The 23218-nt window shown below is 40.2% G+C and overlaps 1 protein-coding gene and 1 long non-coding RNA gene across 2 annotated transcripts in view; both read left to right on the top strand.

Moving 5' to 3' along the window:
- The window catches only part of LOC308312115 (AP-2 complex subunit mu-A-like), a 33781-nt gene extending 13947 nt beyond the window's left edge, over nucleotides 1–19834 (top strand). Inside the window, exons 7-14 of the mRNA XM_080794511.1 lie at nucleotides 8643–8787; nucleotides 10851–10868; nucleotides 11561–11686; nucleotides 13100–13235; nucleotides 13578–13675; nucleotides 14211–14322; nucleotides 17174–18984; nucleotides 19124–19834. Coding sequence (XP_080650637.1) covers nucleotides 8643–8787; nucleotides 10851–10868; nucleotides 11561–11686; nucleotides 13100–13235; nucleotides 13578–13675; nucleotides 14211–14322; nucleotides 17174–17308 — 770 coding nt within the window. The 3' untranslated portion in view covers nucleotides 17309–18984; nucleotides 19124–19834. The remainder of the gene's footprint in view (nucleotides 1–8642; nucleotides 8788–10850; nucleotides 10869–11560; nucleotides 11687–13099; nucleotides 13236–13577; nucleotides 13676–14210; nucleotides 14323–17173; nucleotides 18985–19123) is intronic.
- A 1406-nt stretch (nucleotides 19835–21240) lies between these two features.
- On the top strand, nucleotides 21241–21761 carry LOC308312113. Its single transcript, XR_013963728.1, has 3 exons — nucleotides 21241–21390; nucleotides 21523–21585; nucleotides 21684–21761. It is a non-coding gene; the product is annotated as an uncharacterized lncRNA (long non-coding RNA).
- Nucleotides 21762–23218: the final 1457 nt, after the last annotated feature.

A 23218-nucleotide genomic window follows, 5' to 3' on the forward strand; every position in this document is an offset into this window, starting at 1 on the left:
GGTGCCATTTGAATGTGTGGCGGCACAACACACACGCAACAGAAACACAACAATATCGGCGTGTGTTATCGTGAACCGGGTCTGCTCGTCACGCTAAATCTTTCTGTCGGAGGCAGCGCCGTTTAGTTGAGAGAGTCGCGACATCTCCGCTCACTGCTCATTGGTGGGGCTGCAAGCGTCACAGATCACTCCATTGTCGTCACTCTTTCTCTAAACGGCTCTAGTCTCTAGATGCTGCGCTCGGAGCGCTCCGCTCCCCGGTCAGAGCTCGTCTGAGCAACATGGCGGCGCGCTGTGTTGACAATGTAGTTACAAAGTAGTGGTTCTACGACCATTCCTATATGGATTTAATTTTTTATAACATAGGATGAGGTCGGATGTGGGGCATACAAAATGATCGTTTCCGTAGATTTTTGTTTTTTCCGCATCTTTTTCCCCCGCGAATTTTTTTCAGTGGATTATTATTACTGTGTATGTGGAGTACAGTAGTGGATTATTATTACTGTGTATGTGGAGTACAGTAGTGGATTATTATTACTGTGTATGTGGAGTACAGTAGTGGATTATTATTACTGTGTATGGAGTACAGTAGTGGATTATTATTACTGTGTATGGAGTACAGTAGTGGATTATTATTACTGTGTATGGAGTACAGTAGTGGATTATTATTACTGTGTATGGAGTACAGTAGTGGATTATTATTACTGTGTATGTGGAGTACAGTAGTGGATTATTATTACTGTGTATGTGGAGTACAGTAGTGGATTATTATTACTGTGTATGGAGTACAGTAGTGGATTATTATTACTGTGTATGGAGTACAGTAGTGGATTATTATTACTGTGTATGTGGAGTACAGTAGTGGATTATTATTACTGTGTATGGAGTACAGTAGTGGATTATTATTACTGTGTATGGAGTACAGTAGTGGTTTATTATTACTGTGTATGGAGTACAGTAGTGGATTAGTATTACTGTGTATGTGGAGTACAGTAGTGGATTATTATTACTGTGTATGGAGTACAGTAGTGGATTATTATTACTGTGTATGTGGAGTACAGTAGTGGATTATTATTACTGTGTATGTGGAGTACAGTAGTGGATTATTATTACTGTGTATGTGGAGTACAGTAGTGGATTATTATTACTGTGTATGTGGAGTACAGTAGTGGATTATTATTACTGTGTATGTGGAGTACAGTAGTGGATTATTATTACTGTGTATGGAGTACAGTAGTGGATTATTATTACTGTGTATGTGGAGTACAGTAGTGGATTATTATTACTGTGTATAGAGTACAGTAGTGGATTATTATTACTGTGTATGGATTACAGTAGTGGATTATTATTACTGTGTATGGAGTACAGTAGTGGATTATTATTACTGTGTATGGATTACAGTAGTGGATTATTATTACTGTGTATGTGGATTACAGTAGTGGATTATTATTACTGTGTATGTGGAGTACAGTAGTGGATTATTATTACTGTGTATGGAGTACAGTAGTGGATTATTATTACTGTGTATGGAGTACAGTAGTGGATTATTATTACTGTGTATGTGGAGTACAGTAGTGGATTATTATTACTGTGTATGGAGTACAGTAGTGGATTATTATTACTGTGTATGTGGAGTACAGTAGTGGTTTATTATTACTGTGTATGTGGAGTACAGTAGTGGATTATTATTACTGTGTATGGAGTACAGTAGTGGATTATTATTACTGTGTATGGAGTACAGTAGTGGATTATTATTACTGTGTATGGGGAGTACAGTAGTGGATTATTATTACTGTGTATGGAGTACAGTAGTGGATTATTATTACTGTGTATGGGGAGTACAGTAGTGGATTATTATTACTGTGTATGGAGTACAGTAGTGGATTATTATTACTGTGTATGGAGTACAGTAGTGGATTATTATTACTGTGTATGTGGAGTACAGTAGTGGATTATTATTACTGTGTATGGAGTACAGTAGTGGATTATTATTACTGTGTATGGGGAGTACAGTAGTGGATTATTATTACTGTGTATGGATTACAGTAGTGGATTATTATTACTGTGTATGGAGTACAGTAGTGGATTATTATTACTGTGTATGTGGAGTACAGTAGTGGATTATTATTACTGTGTATGGAGTACAGTAGTGGATTAGTATTACTGTGTATGTGGAGTACAGTAGTGCATTATTATTACTGTGTATGTGGAGTACAGTAGTGGATTATTATTACTGTGTATGTGGAGTACAGTAGTGGATTATTATTACTGTGTATGGAGTACAGTAGTGGATTAGTATTACTGTGTATGTGGAGTACAGTAGTGGATTATTATTACTGTGTATGTGGAGTACAGTAGTGGATTATTATTACTGTGTATGGAGTACAGTAGTGGATTATTATTACTGTGTATGTGGAGTACAGTAGTGGATTATTATTACTGTGTATGGAGTACAGTAGTGGATTATTATTACTGTGTATGGAGTACAGTAGTGGTTTATTATTACTGTATGTGGAGTACAGTAGTGGATTATTATTACTGTGTATGGAGTACAGTAGTGGATTATTATTACTGTGTATGTGGAGTACAGTAGTGGATTATTATTACTGTGTATGTGGAGTACAGTAGTGGATTATTATTACTGTGTATGTGGAGTACAGTAGTGGATTATTATTACTGTGTATGTGGAGTACAGTAGTGGATTATTATTACTGTGTATGGAGTACAGTAGTGGATTATTATTACTGTGTATGGAGTACAGTAGTGGATTATTATTACTGTGTATGTGGAGTACAGTAGTGGATTATTATTACTGTGTATGTGGAGTACAGTAGTGGATTATTATTACTGTGTATGGAGTACAGTAGTGGATTATTATTACTGTGTATGCGGAGTACAGTAGTGGATTATTATTACTGTGTATGGAGTACAGTAGTGGATTATTATTACTGTGTATGTGGAGTACAGTAGTGGATTATTATTACTGTATGTGGAGTACAGTAGTGGATTATTATTACTGTGTATGGAGTACAGTAGTGGATTATTATTACTGTGTATGTGGAGTACAGTAGTGGATTATTATTACTGTGTATGGAGTACAGTAGTGGATTAGTATTACTGTGTATGTGGAGTACAGTAGTGGATTATTATTACTGTGTATGTGGAGTACAGTAGTGGATTATTATTACTGTGTATGGAGTACAGTAGTGGATTATTATTACTGTGTATGTGGAGTACAGTAGTGGATTATTATTACTGTGTATGTGGAGTACAGTAGTGGATTATTATTACTGTGTATGTGGAGTACAGTAGTGGATTATTATTACTGTGTATGTGGAGTACAGTAGTGGATTATTATTACTGTGTATGGAGTACAGTAGTGGATTATTATTACTGTGTATGGAGTACAGTAGTGGATTATTATTACTGTGTATGTGGAGTACAGTAGTGGATTATTATTACTGTGTATGGAGTACAGTAGTGGATTATTATTACTGTGTATGGAGTACAGTAGTGGATTATTATTACTGTGTATGGAGTACAGTAGTGGATTATTATTACTGTGTATGGAGTACAGTAGTAGATTATTATTACTGTGTATGTGGAGTACAGTAGTGGATTATTATTACTGTGTATGGAGTACAGTAGTGGTTTATTATTACTGTGTATGTGGAGTACAGTAGTGGATTATTATTACTGTGTATGGAGTACAGTAGTGGATTATTATTACTGTGTATGGAGTACAGTAGTGGATTATTATTACTGTGTATGGAGTACAGTAGTAGATTATTATTACTGTGTATGTGGAGTACAGTAGTGGATTATTATTACTGTGTATGGAGTACAGTAGTGGTTTATTATTACTGTGTATGTGGAGTACAGTAGTGGATTATTATTACTGTGTATGGAGTACAGTAGTGGATTATTATTACTGTGTATGTGGAGTACAGTAGTGGATTATTATTACTGTGTATGTGGAGTACAGTAGTGGATTATTATTACTGTGTATGGAGTACAGTAGTGGATTATTATTACTGTGTATGGAGTACAGTAGTGGATTATTATTACTGTGTATGTGGAGTACAGTAGTGGATTATTATTACTGTGTATGGAGTACAGTAGTGGATTATTATTACTGTGTATGCGGAGTACAGTAGTGGATTATTATTACTGTGTATGGAGTACAGTAGTGGATTATTATTACTGTGTATGGAGTACAGTAGTGGATTATTATTACTGTGTATGGAGTACAGTAGTGGATTATTATTACTGTGTATGTGGAGTACAGTAGTGGATTATTATTACTGTGTATGGAGTACAGTAGTGGATTATTATTACTGTGTATGTGGAGTACAGTAGTGGATTATTATTACTGTGTGTGGAGTACAGTAGTGGATTATTATTACTGTGTATGGAGTACAGTAGTGGATTATTATTACTGTGTATGTGGAGTACAGTAGTGGATTATTATTACTGTGTATGTGGAGTACAGTAGTGGATTATTATTACTGTGTATGGAGTACAGTAGTGGATTATTATTACTGTGTATGGAGTACAGTAGTGGATTATTATTACTGTGTATGGAGTACAGTAGTTGATTATTATTACTGTGTATGTGGAGTACAGTAGTGGATTATTATTACTGTGTATGTGGAGTACAGTAGTGGATTATTATTACTGTGTATGTGGAGTACAGTAGTGGATTATTATTACTGTGTATGGAGTACAGTAGTGGATTATTATTACTGTGTATGTGGAGTACAGTAGTGGATTATTATTACTGTGTATGGATTACAGTAGTGGATTATTATGACTGTGTATGGAGTACAGTAGTGGATTATTATTACTGTGTATGGAGTACAGTAGTGGATTATTATTACTGTGTATGTGGAGTACAGTAGTGGATTATTATTACTGTGTATGTGGAGTACAGTAGTGGATTATTATTACTGTGTATGGATTACAGTAGTGGATTATTATTACTGTGTATGGAGTACAGTAGTGGATTATTATTACTGTGTATGGAGTACAGTAGTGGATTATTATTACTGTGTATGTGGAGTACAGTAGTGGATTATTATTACTGTGTATGTGGAGTACAGTAGTGGATTATTATTACTGTGTATGGAGTACAGTAGTGGATTATTATTACTGTGTATGTGGAGTACAGTAGTGGATTATTATTACTGTGTATGGAGTACAGTAGTGGATTATTATTACTGTGTATGGAGTACAGTAGTGGATTATTATTACTGTGTATGGAGTACAGTAGTGGATTATTATTACTGTGTATGGAGTACAGTAGTGGATTATTATTACTGTGTATGTGGAGTACAGTAGTGGATTATTATTACTGTGTATGTGGAGTACAGTAGTGGATTAGTATTACTGTGTATGTGGAGTACAGTAGTGGATTATTATTACTGTGTATGGAGTACAGTAGTGGATTATTATTACTGTGTATGGAGTACAGTAGTGGATTATTATTACTGTGTATGTGGAGTACAGTAGTGGATTATTATTACTGTGTATGTGGAGTACAGTAGTGGATTAGTATTACTGTGTATGTGGAGTACAGTAGTGGATTATTATTACTGTGTATGTGGAGTACAGTAGTGGATTATTATTACTGTGTATGTGGAGTACAGTAGTGGATTATTATTACTGTGTATGGAGTACAGTAGTGGATTATTATTACTGTGTATGTGGATTACAGTAGTGGATTATTATTACTGTGTATGTGGAGTACAGTAGTGGATTATTATTACTGTGTATGGAGTACAGTAGTGGATTATTATTACTGTGTATGGAGTACAGTAGTGGATTATTATTACTGTGTATGTGGAGTACAGTAGTGGATTATTATTACTGTGTATGTGGAGTACAGTAGTGGATTATTATTACTGTGTATGTGGAGTACAGTAGTGGATTATTATTACTGTGTATGGAGTACAGTAGTGGATTATTATTACTGTGTATGTGGATTACAGTAGTGGATTATTATTACTGTGTATGTGGAGTACAGTAGTGGATTATTATTACTGTGTATGGAGTACAGTAGTGGATTATTATTACTGTGTATGGAGTACAGTAGTGGATTATTATTACTGTGTATGTGGAGTACAGTAGTGGATTATTATTACTGTGTATGGAGTACAGTAGTGGATTATTATTACTGTGTATGGAGTACAGTAGTGGATTATTATTACTGTGTATGGAGTACAGTAGTGGATTATTATTACTGTGTATGGAGTACAGTAGTGGATTATTATTACTGTGTATGTGGAGTACAGTAGTGGATTAGTATTACTGTATGTGGAGTACAGTAGTGGATTATTATTACTGTGTATGGAGTACAGTAGTGGATTATTATTACTGTGTATGGAGTACAGTAGTGGATTATTATTACTGTGTATGGAGTACAGTAGTGGATTATTATTACTGTGTATGTGGAGTACAGTAGTGGATTAGTATTACTGTATGTGGAGTACAGTAGTGGATTATTATTACTGTGTATGGAGTACAGTAGTGGATTATTATTACTGTGTATGGAGTACAGTAGTGGATTATTATTACTGTGTATGGAGTACAGTAGTGGATTATTATTACTGTGTATGGAGTACAGTAGTGGATTATTATTACTGTGTATGGAGTACAGTAGTGGATTATTATTACTGTGTATGTGGAGTACAGTAGTGGATTAGTATTACTGTGTATGTGGAGTACAGTAGTGGATTATTATTACTGTGTATGTGGAGTACAGTAGTGGATTATTATTACTGTGTATGTGGAGTACAGTAGTGGATTATTATTACTGTGTATGGAGTACAGTAGTGGATTATTATTACTGTGTATGGAGTACAGTAGTGGATTATTATTACTGTGTATGTGGAGTACAGTAGTGGATTATTATTACTGTGTATGTGGAGTACAGTAGTGGATTAGTATTACTGTATGTGGAGTACAGTAGTGGATTATTATTACTGTGTATGGAGTACAGTAGTGGATTATTATTACTGTGTATGTGGAGTACAGTAGTGGATTATTATTACTGTGTATGTGGAGTACAGTAGTGGATTATTATTACTGTATGTGGAGTACAGTAGTGGATTATTATTACTGTGTATGGAGTACAGTAGTGGATTATTATTACTGTGTATGGAGTACAGTAGTGGATTATTATTACTGTGTATGTGGAGTACAGTAGTGGATTATTATTACTGTGTATGTGGAGTACAGTAGTGGATTATTATTACTGTGTATGTGGAGTACAGTAGTGGATTATTATTACTGTGTATGTGGAGTACAGTAGTGGATTATTATTACTGTATGTGGAGTACAGTAGTGGATTATTATTACTGTGTATGGAGTACAGTAGTGGATTATTATTACTGTGTATGTGGAGTACAGTAGTGGATTATTATTACTGTGTATGTGGAGTACAGTAGTGGATTATTATTACTGTGTATGGAGTACAGTAGTGGATTATTATTACTGTGTATGGAGTACAGTAGTGGATTATTATTACTGTGTATGTGGAGTACAGTAGTGGATTATTATTACTGTGTATGTGGAGTACAGTAGTGCATCCCATGGACGCACAGGTTGATGGTCTATTGCGGCCCAAAACTATAACGTTCGTTTTGGGACGCAAAACGCACCCTAGTTACATCACTGCATATAGACAAGGTATCCTTAGATGGGTTCTCTTTGGTGATGCAGGTACATCCATATAGACAAGGTATCCTTAGATGGGTTCTCTTTGGTGATGCAGGTACATCCATATAGACAAGGTATCCTTAGATGGGTTCTCTTTGGTGATGCAGGTACATCCATATAGACAAGGTATCCTTAGATGGGTTCTCTTTGGTGATGCAGGTACATCCATATAGACAAGGTATCCTTAGATGGGTTCTCTTTGGTGATGCAGGTACATCCATATAGACAAGGTATCCTTAGATGGGTTCTCTTTGGTGATGCAGGTAGAACCATATAGACAAGGTATCCTTCCTCCAAGTTGTACTGCTTGTCAAGGTGTAAGTTGCAGACTTGAAAAGAAAATAAGGGAATCCAAGGCACTCCAGCTTTGGTGAAACATTTAATCATGCTATTTGATGAGCAAGGCAAATGAAGGTCCTGTTATTTATTTCCCTTGCTCAGAAAATAGACCAAGGACGGAGTGCCTTGGACTATTTTCTTTTTAAGTCTGCAACTTACATCTTGACAAGCGGTACAACTTGGAGGAAGGATACCTTTTGTCTAAATGAATAAAATGTTTGATACTAAACTTGTAGGGTTAGGTATAGATGTAAATGGATCTATTTAAAAAAGAGAACATGCAGCTCAACTGTTGAATGAAGGAGAGGATGTTACTCTATTCATAATGTCTTAAATTGACTAGATTAAAAGAATAAAGTAAACTGTCCCTGTTGTCCTTGTCCCCCTTTTCTTTGAGGGGTGTACAGCTTTTGTCTCCACACAATGTCCGCAACACAAACATTAATTACCGTTGACAATGAAGGCAACATTTACGTCCTCTTGTCCTCACATATCCTCGACAATGAAAGGAGAGATTAGGTCAAATGTCTCTCTCTCTCTCCCTCTCCCTCCCCCTGTCTGTCTCTGTGTCTCTCTCCCACCAGGCCAGGTACTCTCGGCCCATGTCAGTGGTAGAGTGGTGATGAAGTCGTACCTCAGCGGGATGCCGGAGTGTAAGTTCGGGATGAACGATAAGATCGTCATCGACAAGCAGGGGAAAGGCGGAACCACTGACGATGCGGGGAAGAGGTGAGGGGCGATGTGACGTCATCAGCATTGTACTTACTAAATGTGTCTAAAACATGTCCTGATTTCCTAATTTAATTTTCTGTTTAAAATGGGCTTCTATTAGACTGTATGAATAATTATGTCTGGGTAAAGTGCTTTCATTAGACTGTATGAATTATTACTTGCGCAAGCAGAGCGCGCAAGTAATCATTTCGCTTGGTCTCTTCAAAGTGACAGCCAAGTTTTTTTCAACCACATTACGTCATCACATACGTAATACGTATACACACCATGTACTCTGGTCCCAGTTCTCAACGATGACGTAATGTGGTTACTTGGCCCAGCAAACCAGGCACAGACTTACCGTTGAAAAAAACTTGGCTGTCACTTTTTGTAACCAAGTAACCACAGTAGTATACTGCTAATCAAATTACAACTACATACTCTGTATGTAGTTGTAATGTGATTTGTAATTTGTAAATCTGTGCCTGGTCTGCTGGGACCAGACTACACAGATGACCATATCTCTTACGTCATCACTGAGAGCTAGTCATACATATACACACCATGTACTCTGGTCCCAGCTCTCAACAATGACGTAATGTGGTATCTGGTGGGACCAGATTACACAGATGACCAAATGTTGGATCTAATAGCTTTTACTGAAACACACTTAAAGAAAAATAATAACATTACTTTTAAATTAAAAACAATGAACACCAATTACAAAACAATCGGGAATGACAGAGAATATGATATAGGTGGGGGAGTTATGTTTGCTATAAAAGAAGATATTGCCATTGAAATAATTCAAAAAGAAATCGGGATATTAGAAAAAGTAGAACACGTATGTATACATGTAAAAAATAAAGATCTATATATCATTCTTATGTACAGATCACCTAAAACAAACCTTTCGGAATTAAACGCATTTCTCAAAAAAATGGTAAAGTATCTATCATCTCCGACTTCCACAATTATGATAATAGGAGATTTCAATGAAGACCATTATACTGAAAAAGATATAAATATAAAGACCTTCATGTCAAGATTAGGCTTTAAACAATTAAATACAAATCCAACTACAGATTTCGGAACAATTGACAATTTACAATAAGTAATAAAATAATTATACTGTATAATATATTTTAATTCAGTTTATATACCTTTTTTTCATCACATATCAATGATTAATTTTTCTGTAAAAAAGTAGTTGGGTAGCAAATAGTTACACGTAATGATTATACATTTCAAACGTTCCTTCACAGAGATACTGAGATGTGATAGTTTCCACAGTCGAAAGTACTTGCGCGCTCTGCTTGCGCACTAGTAGGCCATTTATGGCCTACTAGTGTGCAACAAGCAAGTATGCACTCGGCAGAGTGCAGTTCTAGTTATTATTATGTCTGGGTAAAGTGCTTTCATTAGACCTTCCGTGCTGCCCCAGGCTACTAGACGGGCCCCCAGGCTGCTAGACGGGCCCCTAGACGGGCCCCCAGGCTACTAGACGGGCCCCCAGGCTACTAGACGGGCCCCCAGGCTGCTAAGGCCCCCAGGCTGTTAGACGGGCCCCCAGGCTGTTAGACGGGCCCCCAGGCTGCTAGACAGGCCCCCAGGCTACTAGACAGGCCCCCAGGCTACTAGACAGGCCCCCAAGGGCCCCCAGGCTACTAGACAGGCCCCCAGGCTACTAGACAGGCCCCCAAGGGCCCCCAGGCTGCTAGACAGGCCCCCAGCTACTAGACGGGCCCCCAGGCTACTAGAATGGAATGTAAAGAAATGCCCTCGTCAACCGAAGGGAGGGGCGGTAATGTTTGTTTAACTTCTGTAAACAAATAAAAGTCCATAGACTTGGCTGTCATTTGATGTAATTTCAAAAGCCAGATGTTGGAGGGTCTATGATGTCACCAGGCTTTAGCTATGATGTCACTATGATGTCACCAAGGCTTTGATCTGTTTTGATTTTCTTTCTTTTCGATGCATCTCCTCCTTTCCCTCTTTCTGTTTTCTATGTGCTGTACTTCTATGTTCCTCTATGTCTACCTGCTCTGTCTATTCTACCTCTATGTACCTCCAAACCTCAGTGATTTAGGAGGTGCAAGGTAACTATATATATGTGCACTCACACTCACACACATGCACAGAAACACACGCACGTGTACACACAATGTTGTCATTGTTTATAACTAACATCAGGAGGCTGTTTCTGTTTGTTTATTCATTTGTGTATTCATTTATGAATTGTGTATTTTCTGCATGTGTGTTTGTTCGTGTTGTGTTTCATTAATTTGATGTGAATCAAACAGCCTCCTGATTTGTATTTTATGTTACAATTTACAATTTAGGCATTTATCAGACGCTCTTAATCCAGAGCGACTTACATTAAGCAAGAACAAAAAGCATGGGAATACATCACATAAAAGCATTTATCATGAAACATGCGTAAGCTAAGAAAGTAACAGTGGAATATCTATATAATGAAACTATACATATGAACTATACATCTATACTACTATGCTATACATATGTACTATGGCGTGCTATGACTATATACAATGCAATTCTAGTGCTGTCTACATAACATGCTATAAGTCTGTATCAAATGCTATCTAAGTCTACAGAAAGTTAGATGGTAAACAGTCTGTATTGTCTCCATAGCAACAGTGGTAAACAGTCTGTATTGTCTCCATAGCAACAGTGGTAAACAGTCTGTATTGTCTCCATAGCAACAGTGGTAAACAGTCTGTATTGTCTCCATAGCAACAGTGGTAAACAGTCTGTATTGTCTCCATAGCAACAGTGGTAAACAGTCCATAGCCATTGATGACTGCACCTTCCACCAGTGTGTTCGTCTCAGCAAGTTTGACTCTGAGAGAAGCATCAGTTTCATCCCCCCCGATGGAGAGTACGAACTGATGAGGTAACTCTATACCCTAACCCCTACCTCCTACCTCCTAGCCCCTAACCCCTACCTCCTAGCCCCTAACCCCTACCCCCTACCTCCTAGCCCCTACCCCCTACCTCCTAGCCCCTACCTCCTACCTCCTAGCCCCTAGCCCCTACCTCCTAGCCCCTACCTCCTAGCCCCTAACCCCTACCTCCTAACCCCTACACCCTACCTCCTAGCCCCTACCTCCTAGCCCCTAACCCCTACCTCCTAGCCCCTAACCCCTACCTCCTAGCCCCTAACCCCTACCTCCTAGCCCCTAGGAGAGAAGCATCAGTTTCACCCCCCCCCCCCACCTGACGGAGAGTACACACCTTTACATAGACTGTGCATTACATTCACCCATTCACACACATTCACACACACACACGGCAGAGGAAACCATGCAAGTCACCGACCTGCACATCAGGAGCAATCGAGTTCAGAGTCTTGCTCAAGGACACTTCGACACTAACTCTGGGGGAGCCCACAGGGATCGAACCGGCCACTCTACCGCTGATCCACTGCCACCCAGAAAATCTAAACCCTTAAAGCAAGATGTTAGATTGAGATTAAATTAAAATGTTAGACTGAGTCCTATTAATTTTAGATGTTAGATTGTGTTTGGGCCAGAGCTGCAATACCAAATTTGGCCACTATACTTTGGCCTCAGCGTTTCCTCCGGGTGCCGTCTCTATTAATATATACTCTATCCCTAGTAACGGCTTCCTTCCTGTTCCTGTTCCTTCCTGTTCCTGAGTACCCAATGGGTCTCCTTCCTGAGTAACCAATGGGTCTCATACATTGTGTAACGGGTGTGTATTGTCCCCAGTAACGGCTTCCTTCCTGAGTACCCAATGGGTCTCATACATTGTGTAACGGGTGTGTATTGTCCCCAGTAACGGCTTCCTTCCTGAGTACCCAATGGGTCTCATACATTGTGTAACGGGTGTGTATTGTCCCCAGTAACGGCTTCCTTCCTGAGTACCCAATGGGTCTCATACATTGTGTAACGGGTGTGTATTGTCCCCAGTAACGGCTTCCTTCCTGAGTACCCAATGGGTCTCATACATTGTGTAACGGGTGTGTATTGTCCCCAGTAACGGCTTCCTTCCTGAGTACCCAATGGGTCTCATACATTGAAGTCGTAGCTGCTCTCAAATCGTACCCCAGCAGTTTTGCTGGACACGCTGATGTTTTTATGGAGCCTGTTCCTATTAACCAATGACAATGAGCCTGTTCTTATTAACCAATGACAATGAGCCTGTTCTTATTAACCAATGACAATGAGCCGTACCAGGAAACAAAACTAAATGTCACCTCATCACTGACCTTTGCCCTCAGGTATCCTTATATTGACCTTTGCCCTCAGGTATCCTTATATTGACCCTTGACCTTTGCCCTCAGGTATCGCACCACTAAGGACATCATCCTGCCGTTCCGGGTCATTCCGCTGGTCAGAGAGGTCGGGCGAACCAAGCTGGAGGTCAAGGTGGTCATCAAGTCCAACTTCAAACCTTCCCTGCTGGCCCAGAAGATCGAGGTGAGCTCCGAACCAACCTTAACCTTAACCCTCCCTGTTGGCCCAGAACATTCACACACCTTTACATAGATGGTGCATTACATTCACCCATTCACACACACACATTCACACACCTTTACATAGATGGTGCATTACATTCACCCATTCACACACACATTCACACACCTTTACATAGATGGTGCAATACATTCACCCATTCACACACCTTTACATAGATTGTGCATTACATTCACCCATTCACACACACATTCACACACCTTTACATAGATTGTGCAATACATTCACCCATTCACACACACACAAGCTGTGTAGTAATGTTGTCGTTATGTTTGATGGTTCCAGGTGCGAATCCCCACGCCGCTCAACACCAGTGGAGTGCAAGTCATCTGTATGAAGGGAAAAGCCAAGTACAAGGCCAGCGAGAATGCCATTGTCTGGAAGTGAGTCGTAATTACACTGTCAGATAGTTTAAAACACCCTGGACAACGCTCCACACGCCCCAGACTCTTCTCCCTTCTCTAAAACACCCTGGACAACACTCCACACGTCCCAGACTCTTCTCCCTTCCCTAAAACACCCTGGACAACGCTCCACACGTCCCAGACTCTTCTCCCTTCTCTAAAACACCCTGGACAACGCTCCACACGTCCTAGACTCTTCTCCCTTCTCTAAAACACCCTGGACAACGCTCCACACGTCCCAGACTCTTCTCCCTTCCCTAAAACACCCTGGACAACGCTCCACATGTCCCAGACTCTTCTCCCTTCCCTAAAACACCCTGGACAGCGCTCCACACGTCCCAGACTCTTCTCCCTTCTTTAAAACACCCTGGACAACGCTCCACACGTCCCAGACTCTTCTCCCTTCTCTAAAACACCCTAGACAACACTCCACACATTTGATGTATTAACTTGTGTGTGTGTGTGTGTGTGTGTGTGTGTGTGTGTGTGTGTGTGTGTGTGTGTGTGTGTATAGGATCAAGCGCATGGCAGGGATGAAAGAGTCTCAAATCTCAGCAGAGATTGAGCTTCTGCCGACCAACGACAAGAAGAAATGGGCCCGCCCCCCCATCTCCATGAACTTTGAGGTGAGTGCGTGCGCACGCACACACTAACGCACGCACACACTAACGCACTCACGCACGCACACACTAACTCACGCACGCACACACTAACTCACGCACGCACTAACTCACGCATTGTGATCCCTAGGGCTGACCTTCGATCACGTTTTTGATGATTGACGCTTCGAAATAAATTGGTTTCGATCGTCGACGCTTCGAAACGCAACGATCCAGAAATTGTAAACGAAAGGCATTTTGCTTCTCTTCAGATTGAAAAAAACACCACCCGACCGTAACACTTTTGAACACTTTTGAACTCTTTATTTTTTCTTCTCCTCTTGCCGTAAATAAAGCGTAATTTAATCGAGGCCTTATTACTTTTGATGAATTGAACATGCAGGGGACCCTCTTGTAAACCAGTGTAATGCTTGGGTCCACTCACAGTTAACAGTCTTTGTATTTAGTTTGTGCTTGAAATGTAGCCTACTGTAATTCTGCAAACTGTTAATACATATTTCAATCAAACTCACAGCAGCAATTGCGAGGCGCACGCATGCGGCTCGCGGAGCAAAGGAGGAATAGACACAATAGTATCACTGCAACACTATACAGAAAATATGAACAGAGGCATTACTTCTCAGTCTTCTCTTATAACATAACGAAAACAAAACTCACAGCAGCAATTGCGATCGAGGCGCACGCATGCGGCTCGCGGAGCAAAGGACGAAAATCAGATCCAAACCAACAGCAGTGAGCAGAGTGACAGTCATTGTGTCAATCAAGGCCTATACTGTAGCTAAAGGCAAGCTCAGTAGCCTATATTAAGCCTACTTATTGTTTTCTTTAGTGCTTGTCCTCCTCCTGTCAGCCAGCCTCTACATTCTCCTGCTCATCTCTACTGAATATGAATACTGATTTTATAATATCGAATGGAACTTACAGGGACGACAGTGATAAACTACACAGAGGCTAATGAATGTAGACATAAATGTACCATGCACATTAGTTTTCAAATATAATTACACTTTGGACAAAGTACCCAGATATTGCTGGGAACTACAGCTCCATCTCACTGAATTAGAATATTTTGTAAAAGTTGATTTTCTTCTGTAATATAATTCAAAAGTGAAACTTTCATATAATTATTCTCAATTAATTGTGCATAAAGTGAAGTATTTAAAACATTTTTTGTTTTAATCTTGATGATTATGGCATACAGCTCATAAAAATAAAAAAAATCATATCTCAATGAATTAGAATATTTTACGTGAAATGTCGACCATCTGAAAAGTATACAGTTAATACTTGGTCTGGGCTACTTTTGAACAAATTATTTCATCAATGGGGCGTGACATGGAGGTGATCAGCCTGTGGCACTGTTGAGGTGTTATGGAAGCCCAGGTTTGCTTTGATAACAGCCGTAAATTAATTTGGATTGTTCAGTCTCATGTCTCACACCTTCCTCTTGACAATACAACCTAGATTCTGTGTGGGGTTCTGGTCAGGCCAATTGGCTGGTCAGTTAAGCACAGTAATACCATGGTCAGTACACCAGTTACTAGTAGTTTTGGCACTGTGGACAGGTGCCAAGTGCTGCTGGAAAAGGAAAATCAGCATCAACATAAAGCTTGTCAATGTACAGAGGCACACAGTGCTGTAAAATATAATAATAGATGGTTGTGTTGAGACTCTGGTCATGACAAAACACAGTTCTGATTTAGGCCATGTTATCTGCATGGTGTTGGTCCACTGACAGTGAAAACTTAACTTTTTAGCTTCAGTATGTTGACAAGCTTCATGGAGATGCTAATTTTCCTTTCTAGCTAGATTTGGCACCTGCCCACAGAGCCAAAACTACTAGTAACTGGTGTACTGACCATGGTATTACTGTGTTAAAACTACTAGTAACTGGTGTACTGAGTCTACTGACCATGGTATTACTGTGTTAAAACTACTAGTAACTGGTGTACTGACCATGGTATTACTGTGCTTAACTGACCAGCCAACTGGCCTGACCTGAATCATCAAGATTAAAACAAGAAATGTTTGAAGTACTTGAAGTACACTTAATGCACAATGTTATTACAGAAGAAAATGTACTTTTACAAAATATTCTAATTCAGTGAGATGGAGCTGTATATAGTGCCCACTGCCCACCTATCCCACTGTCCCATTGTAGTTGCCTAAACCAATGGGTTCTCTTGTAATTGACTTTTGTTCTCACTTGCAACCTTATAATGCAGGTGCATAATGGACTACTGAACCTTATAATGCAGGTGCATAATGGACTACTGAAGGCTACATGCCTATAAGTGTCTTCCTCTGGGTTTTTTTTTTTACTTTTAACACACTGTTGCTATGCACCATGTGGCTGTAAAGGCAAGCCCTACAGTAATTTCAGAGTATTTATTGATTTATTGATTGGCCGGAGCATAGATTGACACACATTAGGTAAAGGCAACTTTGGGAAAACATCATTTTACAAAACAGTAGTAGTGACCATCGGATGGTCCCTACAATTCCCGGTGCATTGTGGGATACTTCAGTCCACTACGTTAGGGTGCAAAAATGCTCACTACATATTCGGACACAAAAACAAAATGGCGGAACCTCAAAGTAGTGCACTATATGGGGCATATGGAATGAATTTGAACGCAGCATAACACTCACTCACACACACACTCCTGTCCCCTGTGTGTGTGTAACGTCTAAATGTGTCCCCTGCTCTCCCCTGCTCTCCTTATCGGTGGTGTGTGTAACGTCTAAGTGTGTCCCCTGCTCTCCTTATCAGTGCGTGTGTGTGTAACGTCTAAATGTGTCCCCTGCTCTCCTTATCGGTGGTGTGTGTAACGTCTAAATGTGTCCCCTGCTCCAGGTCCCCTTCGCCCCGTCCGGGCTGAAGGTTCGATACCTGAAGGTGTTCGAGTCCAAACTCAACTACAGCGACCACGACGTCATCAAATGGGTCCGATACATCGGACGCTCGGGGATCTACGAGACGCGCTGCTAATGTCCGACATGCAGCCCCCCTCCTCTATCTCATATAATTACCCCCCCCCCTCCTCCTCCTCTTCCTCATTAAGTAATTGTCAGAGATTAAATATGTCATTTAAAGAAGTTAAAATAAAGAAAATAGAATTGGATGTTGTTGAAGCATCTCGTTACCGTGTATTTTATCATTAGTGATCCGAGTACAACAGCCGTAGTAGTAATACTACTACTACTGTATTAGTAGTACTACAACAGTGGTAATCCTACAAGTACTTAGTAGTTACTGACTACAACACGAGGACAGAGGAGACTCATTTGTCCTCCTCACGTCCTCGTTAGGAGAGAGTAGAGGAGACTCATTTCTCCAGACTCAAAAAGCTCCGCCTCCTGGTCCTCTCAGCGCCCTCCAGTGGTGTTACAGTGAAACTGAAGATCTGCTGAATTATGTGACCAACAGGAAGGTCCATGTCCAAACATGAATCACTGATTAGACTAGGTTTAACTAGAGTTAACCTAGGGTTAACATCTAGTTTAGACCAGGTTTAACTAAAGTTAGTTTAACATCTAGTTTAGACCAGGTTTAACTAGTTAGTTTAACATCTAGTTTAGACCAGGTTTAACTAGAGTTACGCTAGGTTACTTTAAACTCTAGTCTACTCCACGGAGGTCTCACATCAGCCTTCTCTAGTCTTTTCTATATCTATATATATATATATATAGTCTATCTATAGTCTATATATCTAGTCTTATCTACAGCAGTTTTATGGGAACAATATCCTGATGTTTTCTTCGTTAGTATTTCTCTTGTGAGTGACCCTATGGTCTAATGCCCAGTGACCCTATGGTTTAATTCCCAGTGAGTGACCCTATGGTTTAATTCCCAGTGAGTGACCCTATGGTCTGATGCCCAGTGACCCTATGGTTTAATTCCCAGTGACCCTATGGTTTAATTCCCAGTGAGTGACCCTATGGTTTAATTCCCAGTGACCCTATGGTCTGATGCCCAGTGACCCTATGGTTTAATTCCCAGTGACCCTATGGTTTAAGGCCCAGTGACCCTATGGTTTGATTCCCAGTGAGTGACCCTATGGTCTGATGCCCAGTGACCCTATGGTTTAATTCCCAGTGACCCTATGGTTTAAGGCCCAGTGAGTGACCCTATGGTTTAATTCCCAGTGAGTGACCCTATGGTTTAATTCCCAGTGACCCTATGGTTTAATTCCCAGTGAGTGACCCTATGGTTTAATTCCCAGTGAGTGACACTATGGTTTAATTCCCAGTGAGTGACCCTATGGTTTAATTCCCAGTGACCCTATGGTTTAAGGCCCAGTGAGTGACCCTATGGTTTAATTCCCAGTGAGTGACCCTATGGTTTAATTCCCAGTGAGTGACCCTATGGTTTAAGGCCCAGATATTCTCTCATATAAATATATCAACATTAGAAAGACTCTTTGACAGTTTGATGTGGTTCGATGTGCAGCAGATTAACTAATCTAGCTCTGTTTCCATGTAACCCTAGTCCTAGGATCTAGGGCTAATCCTAGGACCCTAGGCTTTAGGGCTAATCCTAGGACTCTAGTAGGGCTTTAGGGCTAATCCTAGGACCCTAGCATCTAGGGCTAATCCTAGGACTCTAGTAGGGCTTTAGGGCTAATCCTAGGACCCTAGGCTTTAGGGCTAATCCTAGGACCCTAGGCTTTAAGGCTAATCATAGGACCCTAGGTTTTAGGGCTAATCCTAGGACCCTAGGATCTAGGGCTAATCCTAGGCCCCTATGCTTTAGGGCTAACCCTAGGACCCTAGTAGGGCTTTAGGGGTAATCCTAGGACCCTAGGATCTAGGGCTAATCCTAGGATCTAGGGCTAACCCTAATCCAAATGCTCTCATCCCTGTGTCATTTCTCAAAGCAGGAAGGAGAGAGCAGATTTAAAAGGTGCATCAAAAACATATTAACGTAATTCAAAAGTTCTGTTCTAGATTTATGAGACAAAGTGAAATATTGTTTTGGATTCTGGATCATTACAGTAGCTCATTTACATGCTATGAATTTGTTCCTTAAATCAACAATGGTCAAAATCATGTCCATTTTTGTATTCATTTGTGTAATTTTCCTTGACATTCCTAATCATTCACTTTCCACTGTTTTTATTTCATTTGTATGAAAAGTAGCTGCAGTCAAATCCATTCATCTAATAGACAATTCATAATGAATCATTGCATCCATTCATACACTAATAGACAATTCATAATGAATCATTGCATCCATTCATACACTAATAGACAATACATAATGAATCTGCATTGATTCCACCACCAAATTAAATGAAACATTGAATCAAATGAAAATGAATTAATATAAAATATATCATTCCACCGCTAGTGGACCACTTGTGACATGATGCTGTGTTTTCTTATGCTGAGATTCCTCTGTTAGGGCGCCCCCTGGTGTTCACCCCCCGTCACTGATGTAGTTCACTGCTTCTCCATGTTTGTAGTCCTGGTGCTGTTCTGTAGTCCAATAAAAACTGACCGTGTAACTGACCAATCCCAGCGTTGCCTGTTTGTGTGTAAGTAAGTAAATGTTATTTATAGCACCTTTCACAGAGACCTGTTTTTTTGTTCTAGTCCTTCACACACACACACACACACACACTCCTTCTTTCCTTACACACACACACACACACACACACACACACTGACACTGTATATGCACGCACGCACCTCCCCTCAACTACCTGCTCTCCTCTCTTTCTCCCTCCCCTCACCTACCTGCTCTCCTCTCTTTCTCCCTCCCCTCACCTACCTGCTCTCCTCTTTCTACCTCCTTCCTTGCTTGCTTCCTTCCTTCTTTCCTTACACACACACACACTGTATTGCAGATGTAAACAGAGCTGCTAAATAAATCTGAGGTGTTTTTGTAGCTATTTAAATAATATTGAGGAAAAAATACTGCTATTTCCTCCAACAAATTTGTCTCAAAACAGCTACTTATACCCGGTTTAACGATGTAATCTCTGACTCTGTACCAACAGAGTCTCTGTCCAACAGTGTGTTACCCAGAGGTTATTTTCTGAAGGCAATAAATCTCCTTTGAATTGAATGCGGTACGCGTGTGTGTGTGTGCGTGTGCGTGCGTGTGTGTTGTGTACACGAAGGTCTGTTGTAATGCACTGGGATGTAACTAATTATTTTAAGTATTTTAAAAATCACTAATTACATAACAATTTTGTCCTTTCCTTTGTTGAGTTTTGTGTTTTTATATTATAGCACTATTTGGGAATCATATTTGAAGGATATAATTAGTATCTGCTAATATACTTACTTAATGTACCTGATTTTATTAGGCACCACTCCAAGTTCCTGCCATACGTGGAGAACTTGTATAAACGTCGGGAGAGTTGGGCACTCAGCTACAGACAGAGCTTGCCAACACGTGGTAATAATACCAACAATTTTGTGGAGGCAGCAATGCACGTCATGAAAGACATCTTCTTCAAGCGGACTGTTGCCTTCAACCTCCCACAGCTCTTTGACCTACTGACCTCCAACCTGGAGTTGTACTACAACGCTCCATTGACCAGTGTTGCTCTTGAGCAGCCGACAGCTGTCCAGCCATCACGGCGCCGCCCAGATATAAAATACTTTGACGTTCGTCAGGTAATATCTTTTCCATAATGTGTCCTTTTTGTAATGGTTGGGTTTCATTACATATTCTGTTTTGGAGGATCCTGATGTAAACAAGTCTTAGTGCTTTTTCTGATTTTATCCTCGTATCAGCTTTTGCATTGACCTGTACCTTCGTTGAACTGTACCCATTCTACAAACTGTGAATAACATAACATAATCAATCAATAATTTTCTAATACCTTTTACAGATCAGTGACAGATGTTTTGAGGTGAGACTCACCACTGCAGGAAGCTCAGGAAAGACCTACTCAGTAGACATGACATCGGAGGTGTGCAGTTGTCCAGCAGGTGTTACAGGGGCACCATGCAAGCACCAGGCTGCAGTGATAAAAAGGTATAAACATTGCCTTTCCACCAACTTCCTGCCCATCACAACAGATGAAAGAAGGGCTCTGCTGAACCTGACACCAGGAGGTAAGTAAATGTATTACCTGTGAGAATGTCTTTTTTTATTCTCAGCTACAGGCCAAACCAGCTTTTGGATAGAGAAAGAATGAGTTTACATGGCAACTATTTTATTAACAAATATGAAATTATCTCTTTCAGGTGCAACATCCCTCGACCTTCTGCTGCAGCCTTTGGTGCCAGTGAAGGACCTGAATGGAGAGGGTAAGTTGTAATACACTGCATGTATGTGTCCACAATACACTACTGTACATTGTCGCAACAGAAAATTAAATTTGGCCTGTTGTGTCCACCATCTGTAGGTTGCGTTCCACATCTTCACCCAAGCAACCAGCACACCACTCATGGTGACCACCCTTATGGCTTTTGTGACAAAGAGAGTAAGTATTATAGGCATTACTTTGAGTATACAGGAATTTGTAAGCAGTTTGTAAATACATCAAAGATGCGATATAATCCACTTTTATATCAGGTGGTCCCCAACCTTCTTAGAGTGTTTCAACCCTCAACCACTACACTCGACAGTTATGACATGGTGGGAAAAATAAGATCGATGATTATGTTGTAACATTTAATCTGTTTTAACAGACAGTCAACCGGACGACAGCATCCTTCACACAAGCCACCAGGACACATGCACTCCACTCTCCATGTCCAAGCCAAGGAGAGGCGAGGAGCAGCACTCCTGCTGACCAGCCTTCTGCGCCTCCCGACAAAGAGAGTAAGAATAATATAAGCACAGTAATGGTGGGAATGATAAGTAGTTAAGTACCATGATTGTGTTATAACATTAAATCTGTTTCAACAGACATGCAACCGGACCGCAGTGTCCTCATTGGGCACATCCGTGGCGTCCTCACCTCCTTTGGGAATGTGATAAATGATCCCACAACCTCCGACGATCAGTTAGCAACAATGACAAAGAGGTTGGAAGACATTCTAAAGAACCCATTCAGATCATCCATGCCCAAGACCGCTTTAACGGCCAAGAGAGCAAAAGAAATCCGACGTGCAGCAATTCGATCAGGCCCAATGATACCTGTTCAGGTAACAGCAGTTGGCCGGCGACTAACTGAATCTGGTTTTAGGAGGCGCCTGTGCACTGGTCTGTCAAGGAAGAGGTGTCTGTCGGCTGATGGGTCACAGGCTCAGAGTAGTGCCACTGTGCCAGTGAGCATGGCTACAGTGTGGGCAAAAAACCAAGGATGGCGATGCACCACAAATTAGCTGATTCTGTAGGAAGAAATTGCTCACACCCAAACCCAAACAACCATTCAGTGCAGTAATTATAGACCCGAGACCATATTCTACAAATGTCTTATTTCTATATCAGTGGTACTATTTTTTGACCACGGTCACATATTAACTGTATTAGTAGAGGGACCCCCACATGGTAACTCATTTCTCTACGGTTTCGGACGTGGGGTGGTCTCTAATGTTTTAATAGGAAAATATTTTGTAAAGAATTGCTGCTTAACCCTGCACTTTGAGAACCACTGTCATATAGGTGTACGTTTTAAATAGATCTACAAGCTCATAGTGCTATTTTCAACAGCTTAAGGTTGCCTGAAGAAGGTCAGTAGACAAATAAATACATTGATTGTGCGCAGATCTGAGTGTGAGGAGCTTCCCTTTATTTCTTTCTCATGTTCCTTTGTGGCTCCAGCGCCTCTCTTACGTTTTTTCAGCTTAAGGTTAAAATAAAGTGACACATGCCCTCCTCCCGTGGCTCCCAGTTGCTACGACAAAGAAATATGAATAGGTATGAGTTTTCCTTTTCTTTTACATTTCATCATAATTTATTGAATTTGTAGTAGGCATAAAGTTATTCTTTCAT

This window comes from Protomyctophum bolini, assembly GCF_963924005.1.
Source record: "Protomyctophum bolini genome assembly, contig: SCAFFOLD_79, whole genome shotgun sequence".
Lineage (NCBI taxonomy): Eukaryota > Metazoa > Chordata > Actinopteri > Myctophiformes > Myctophidae > Protomyctophum > Protomyctophum bolini.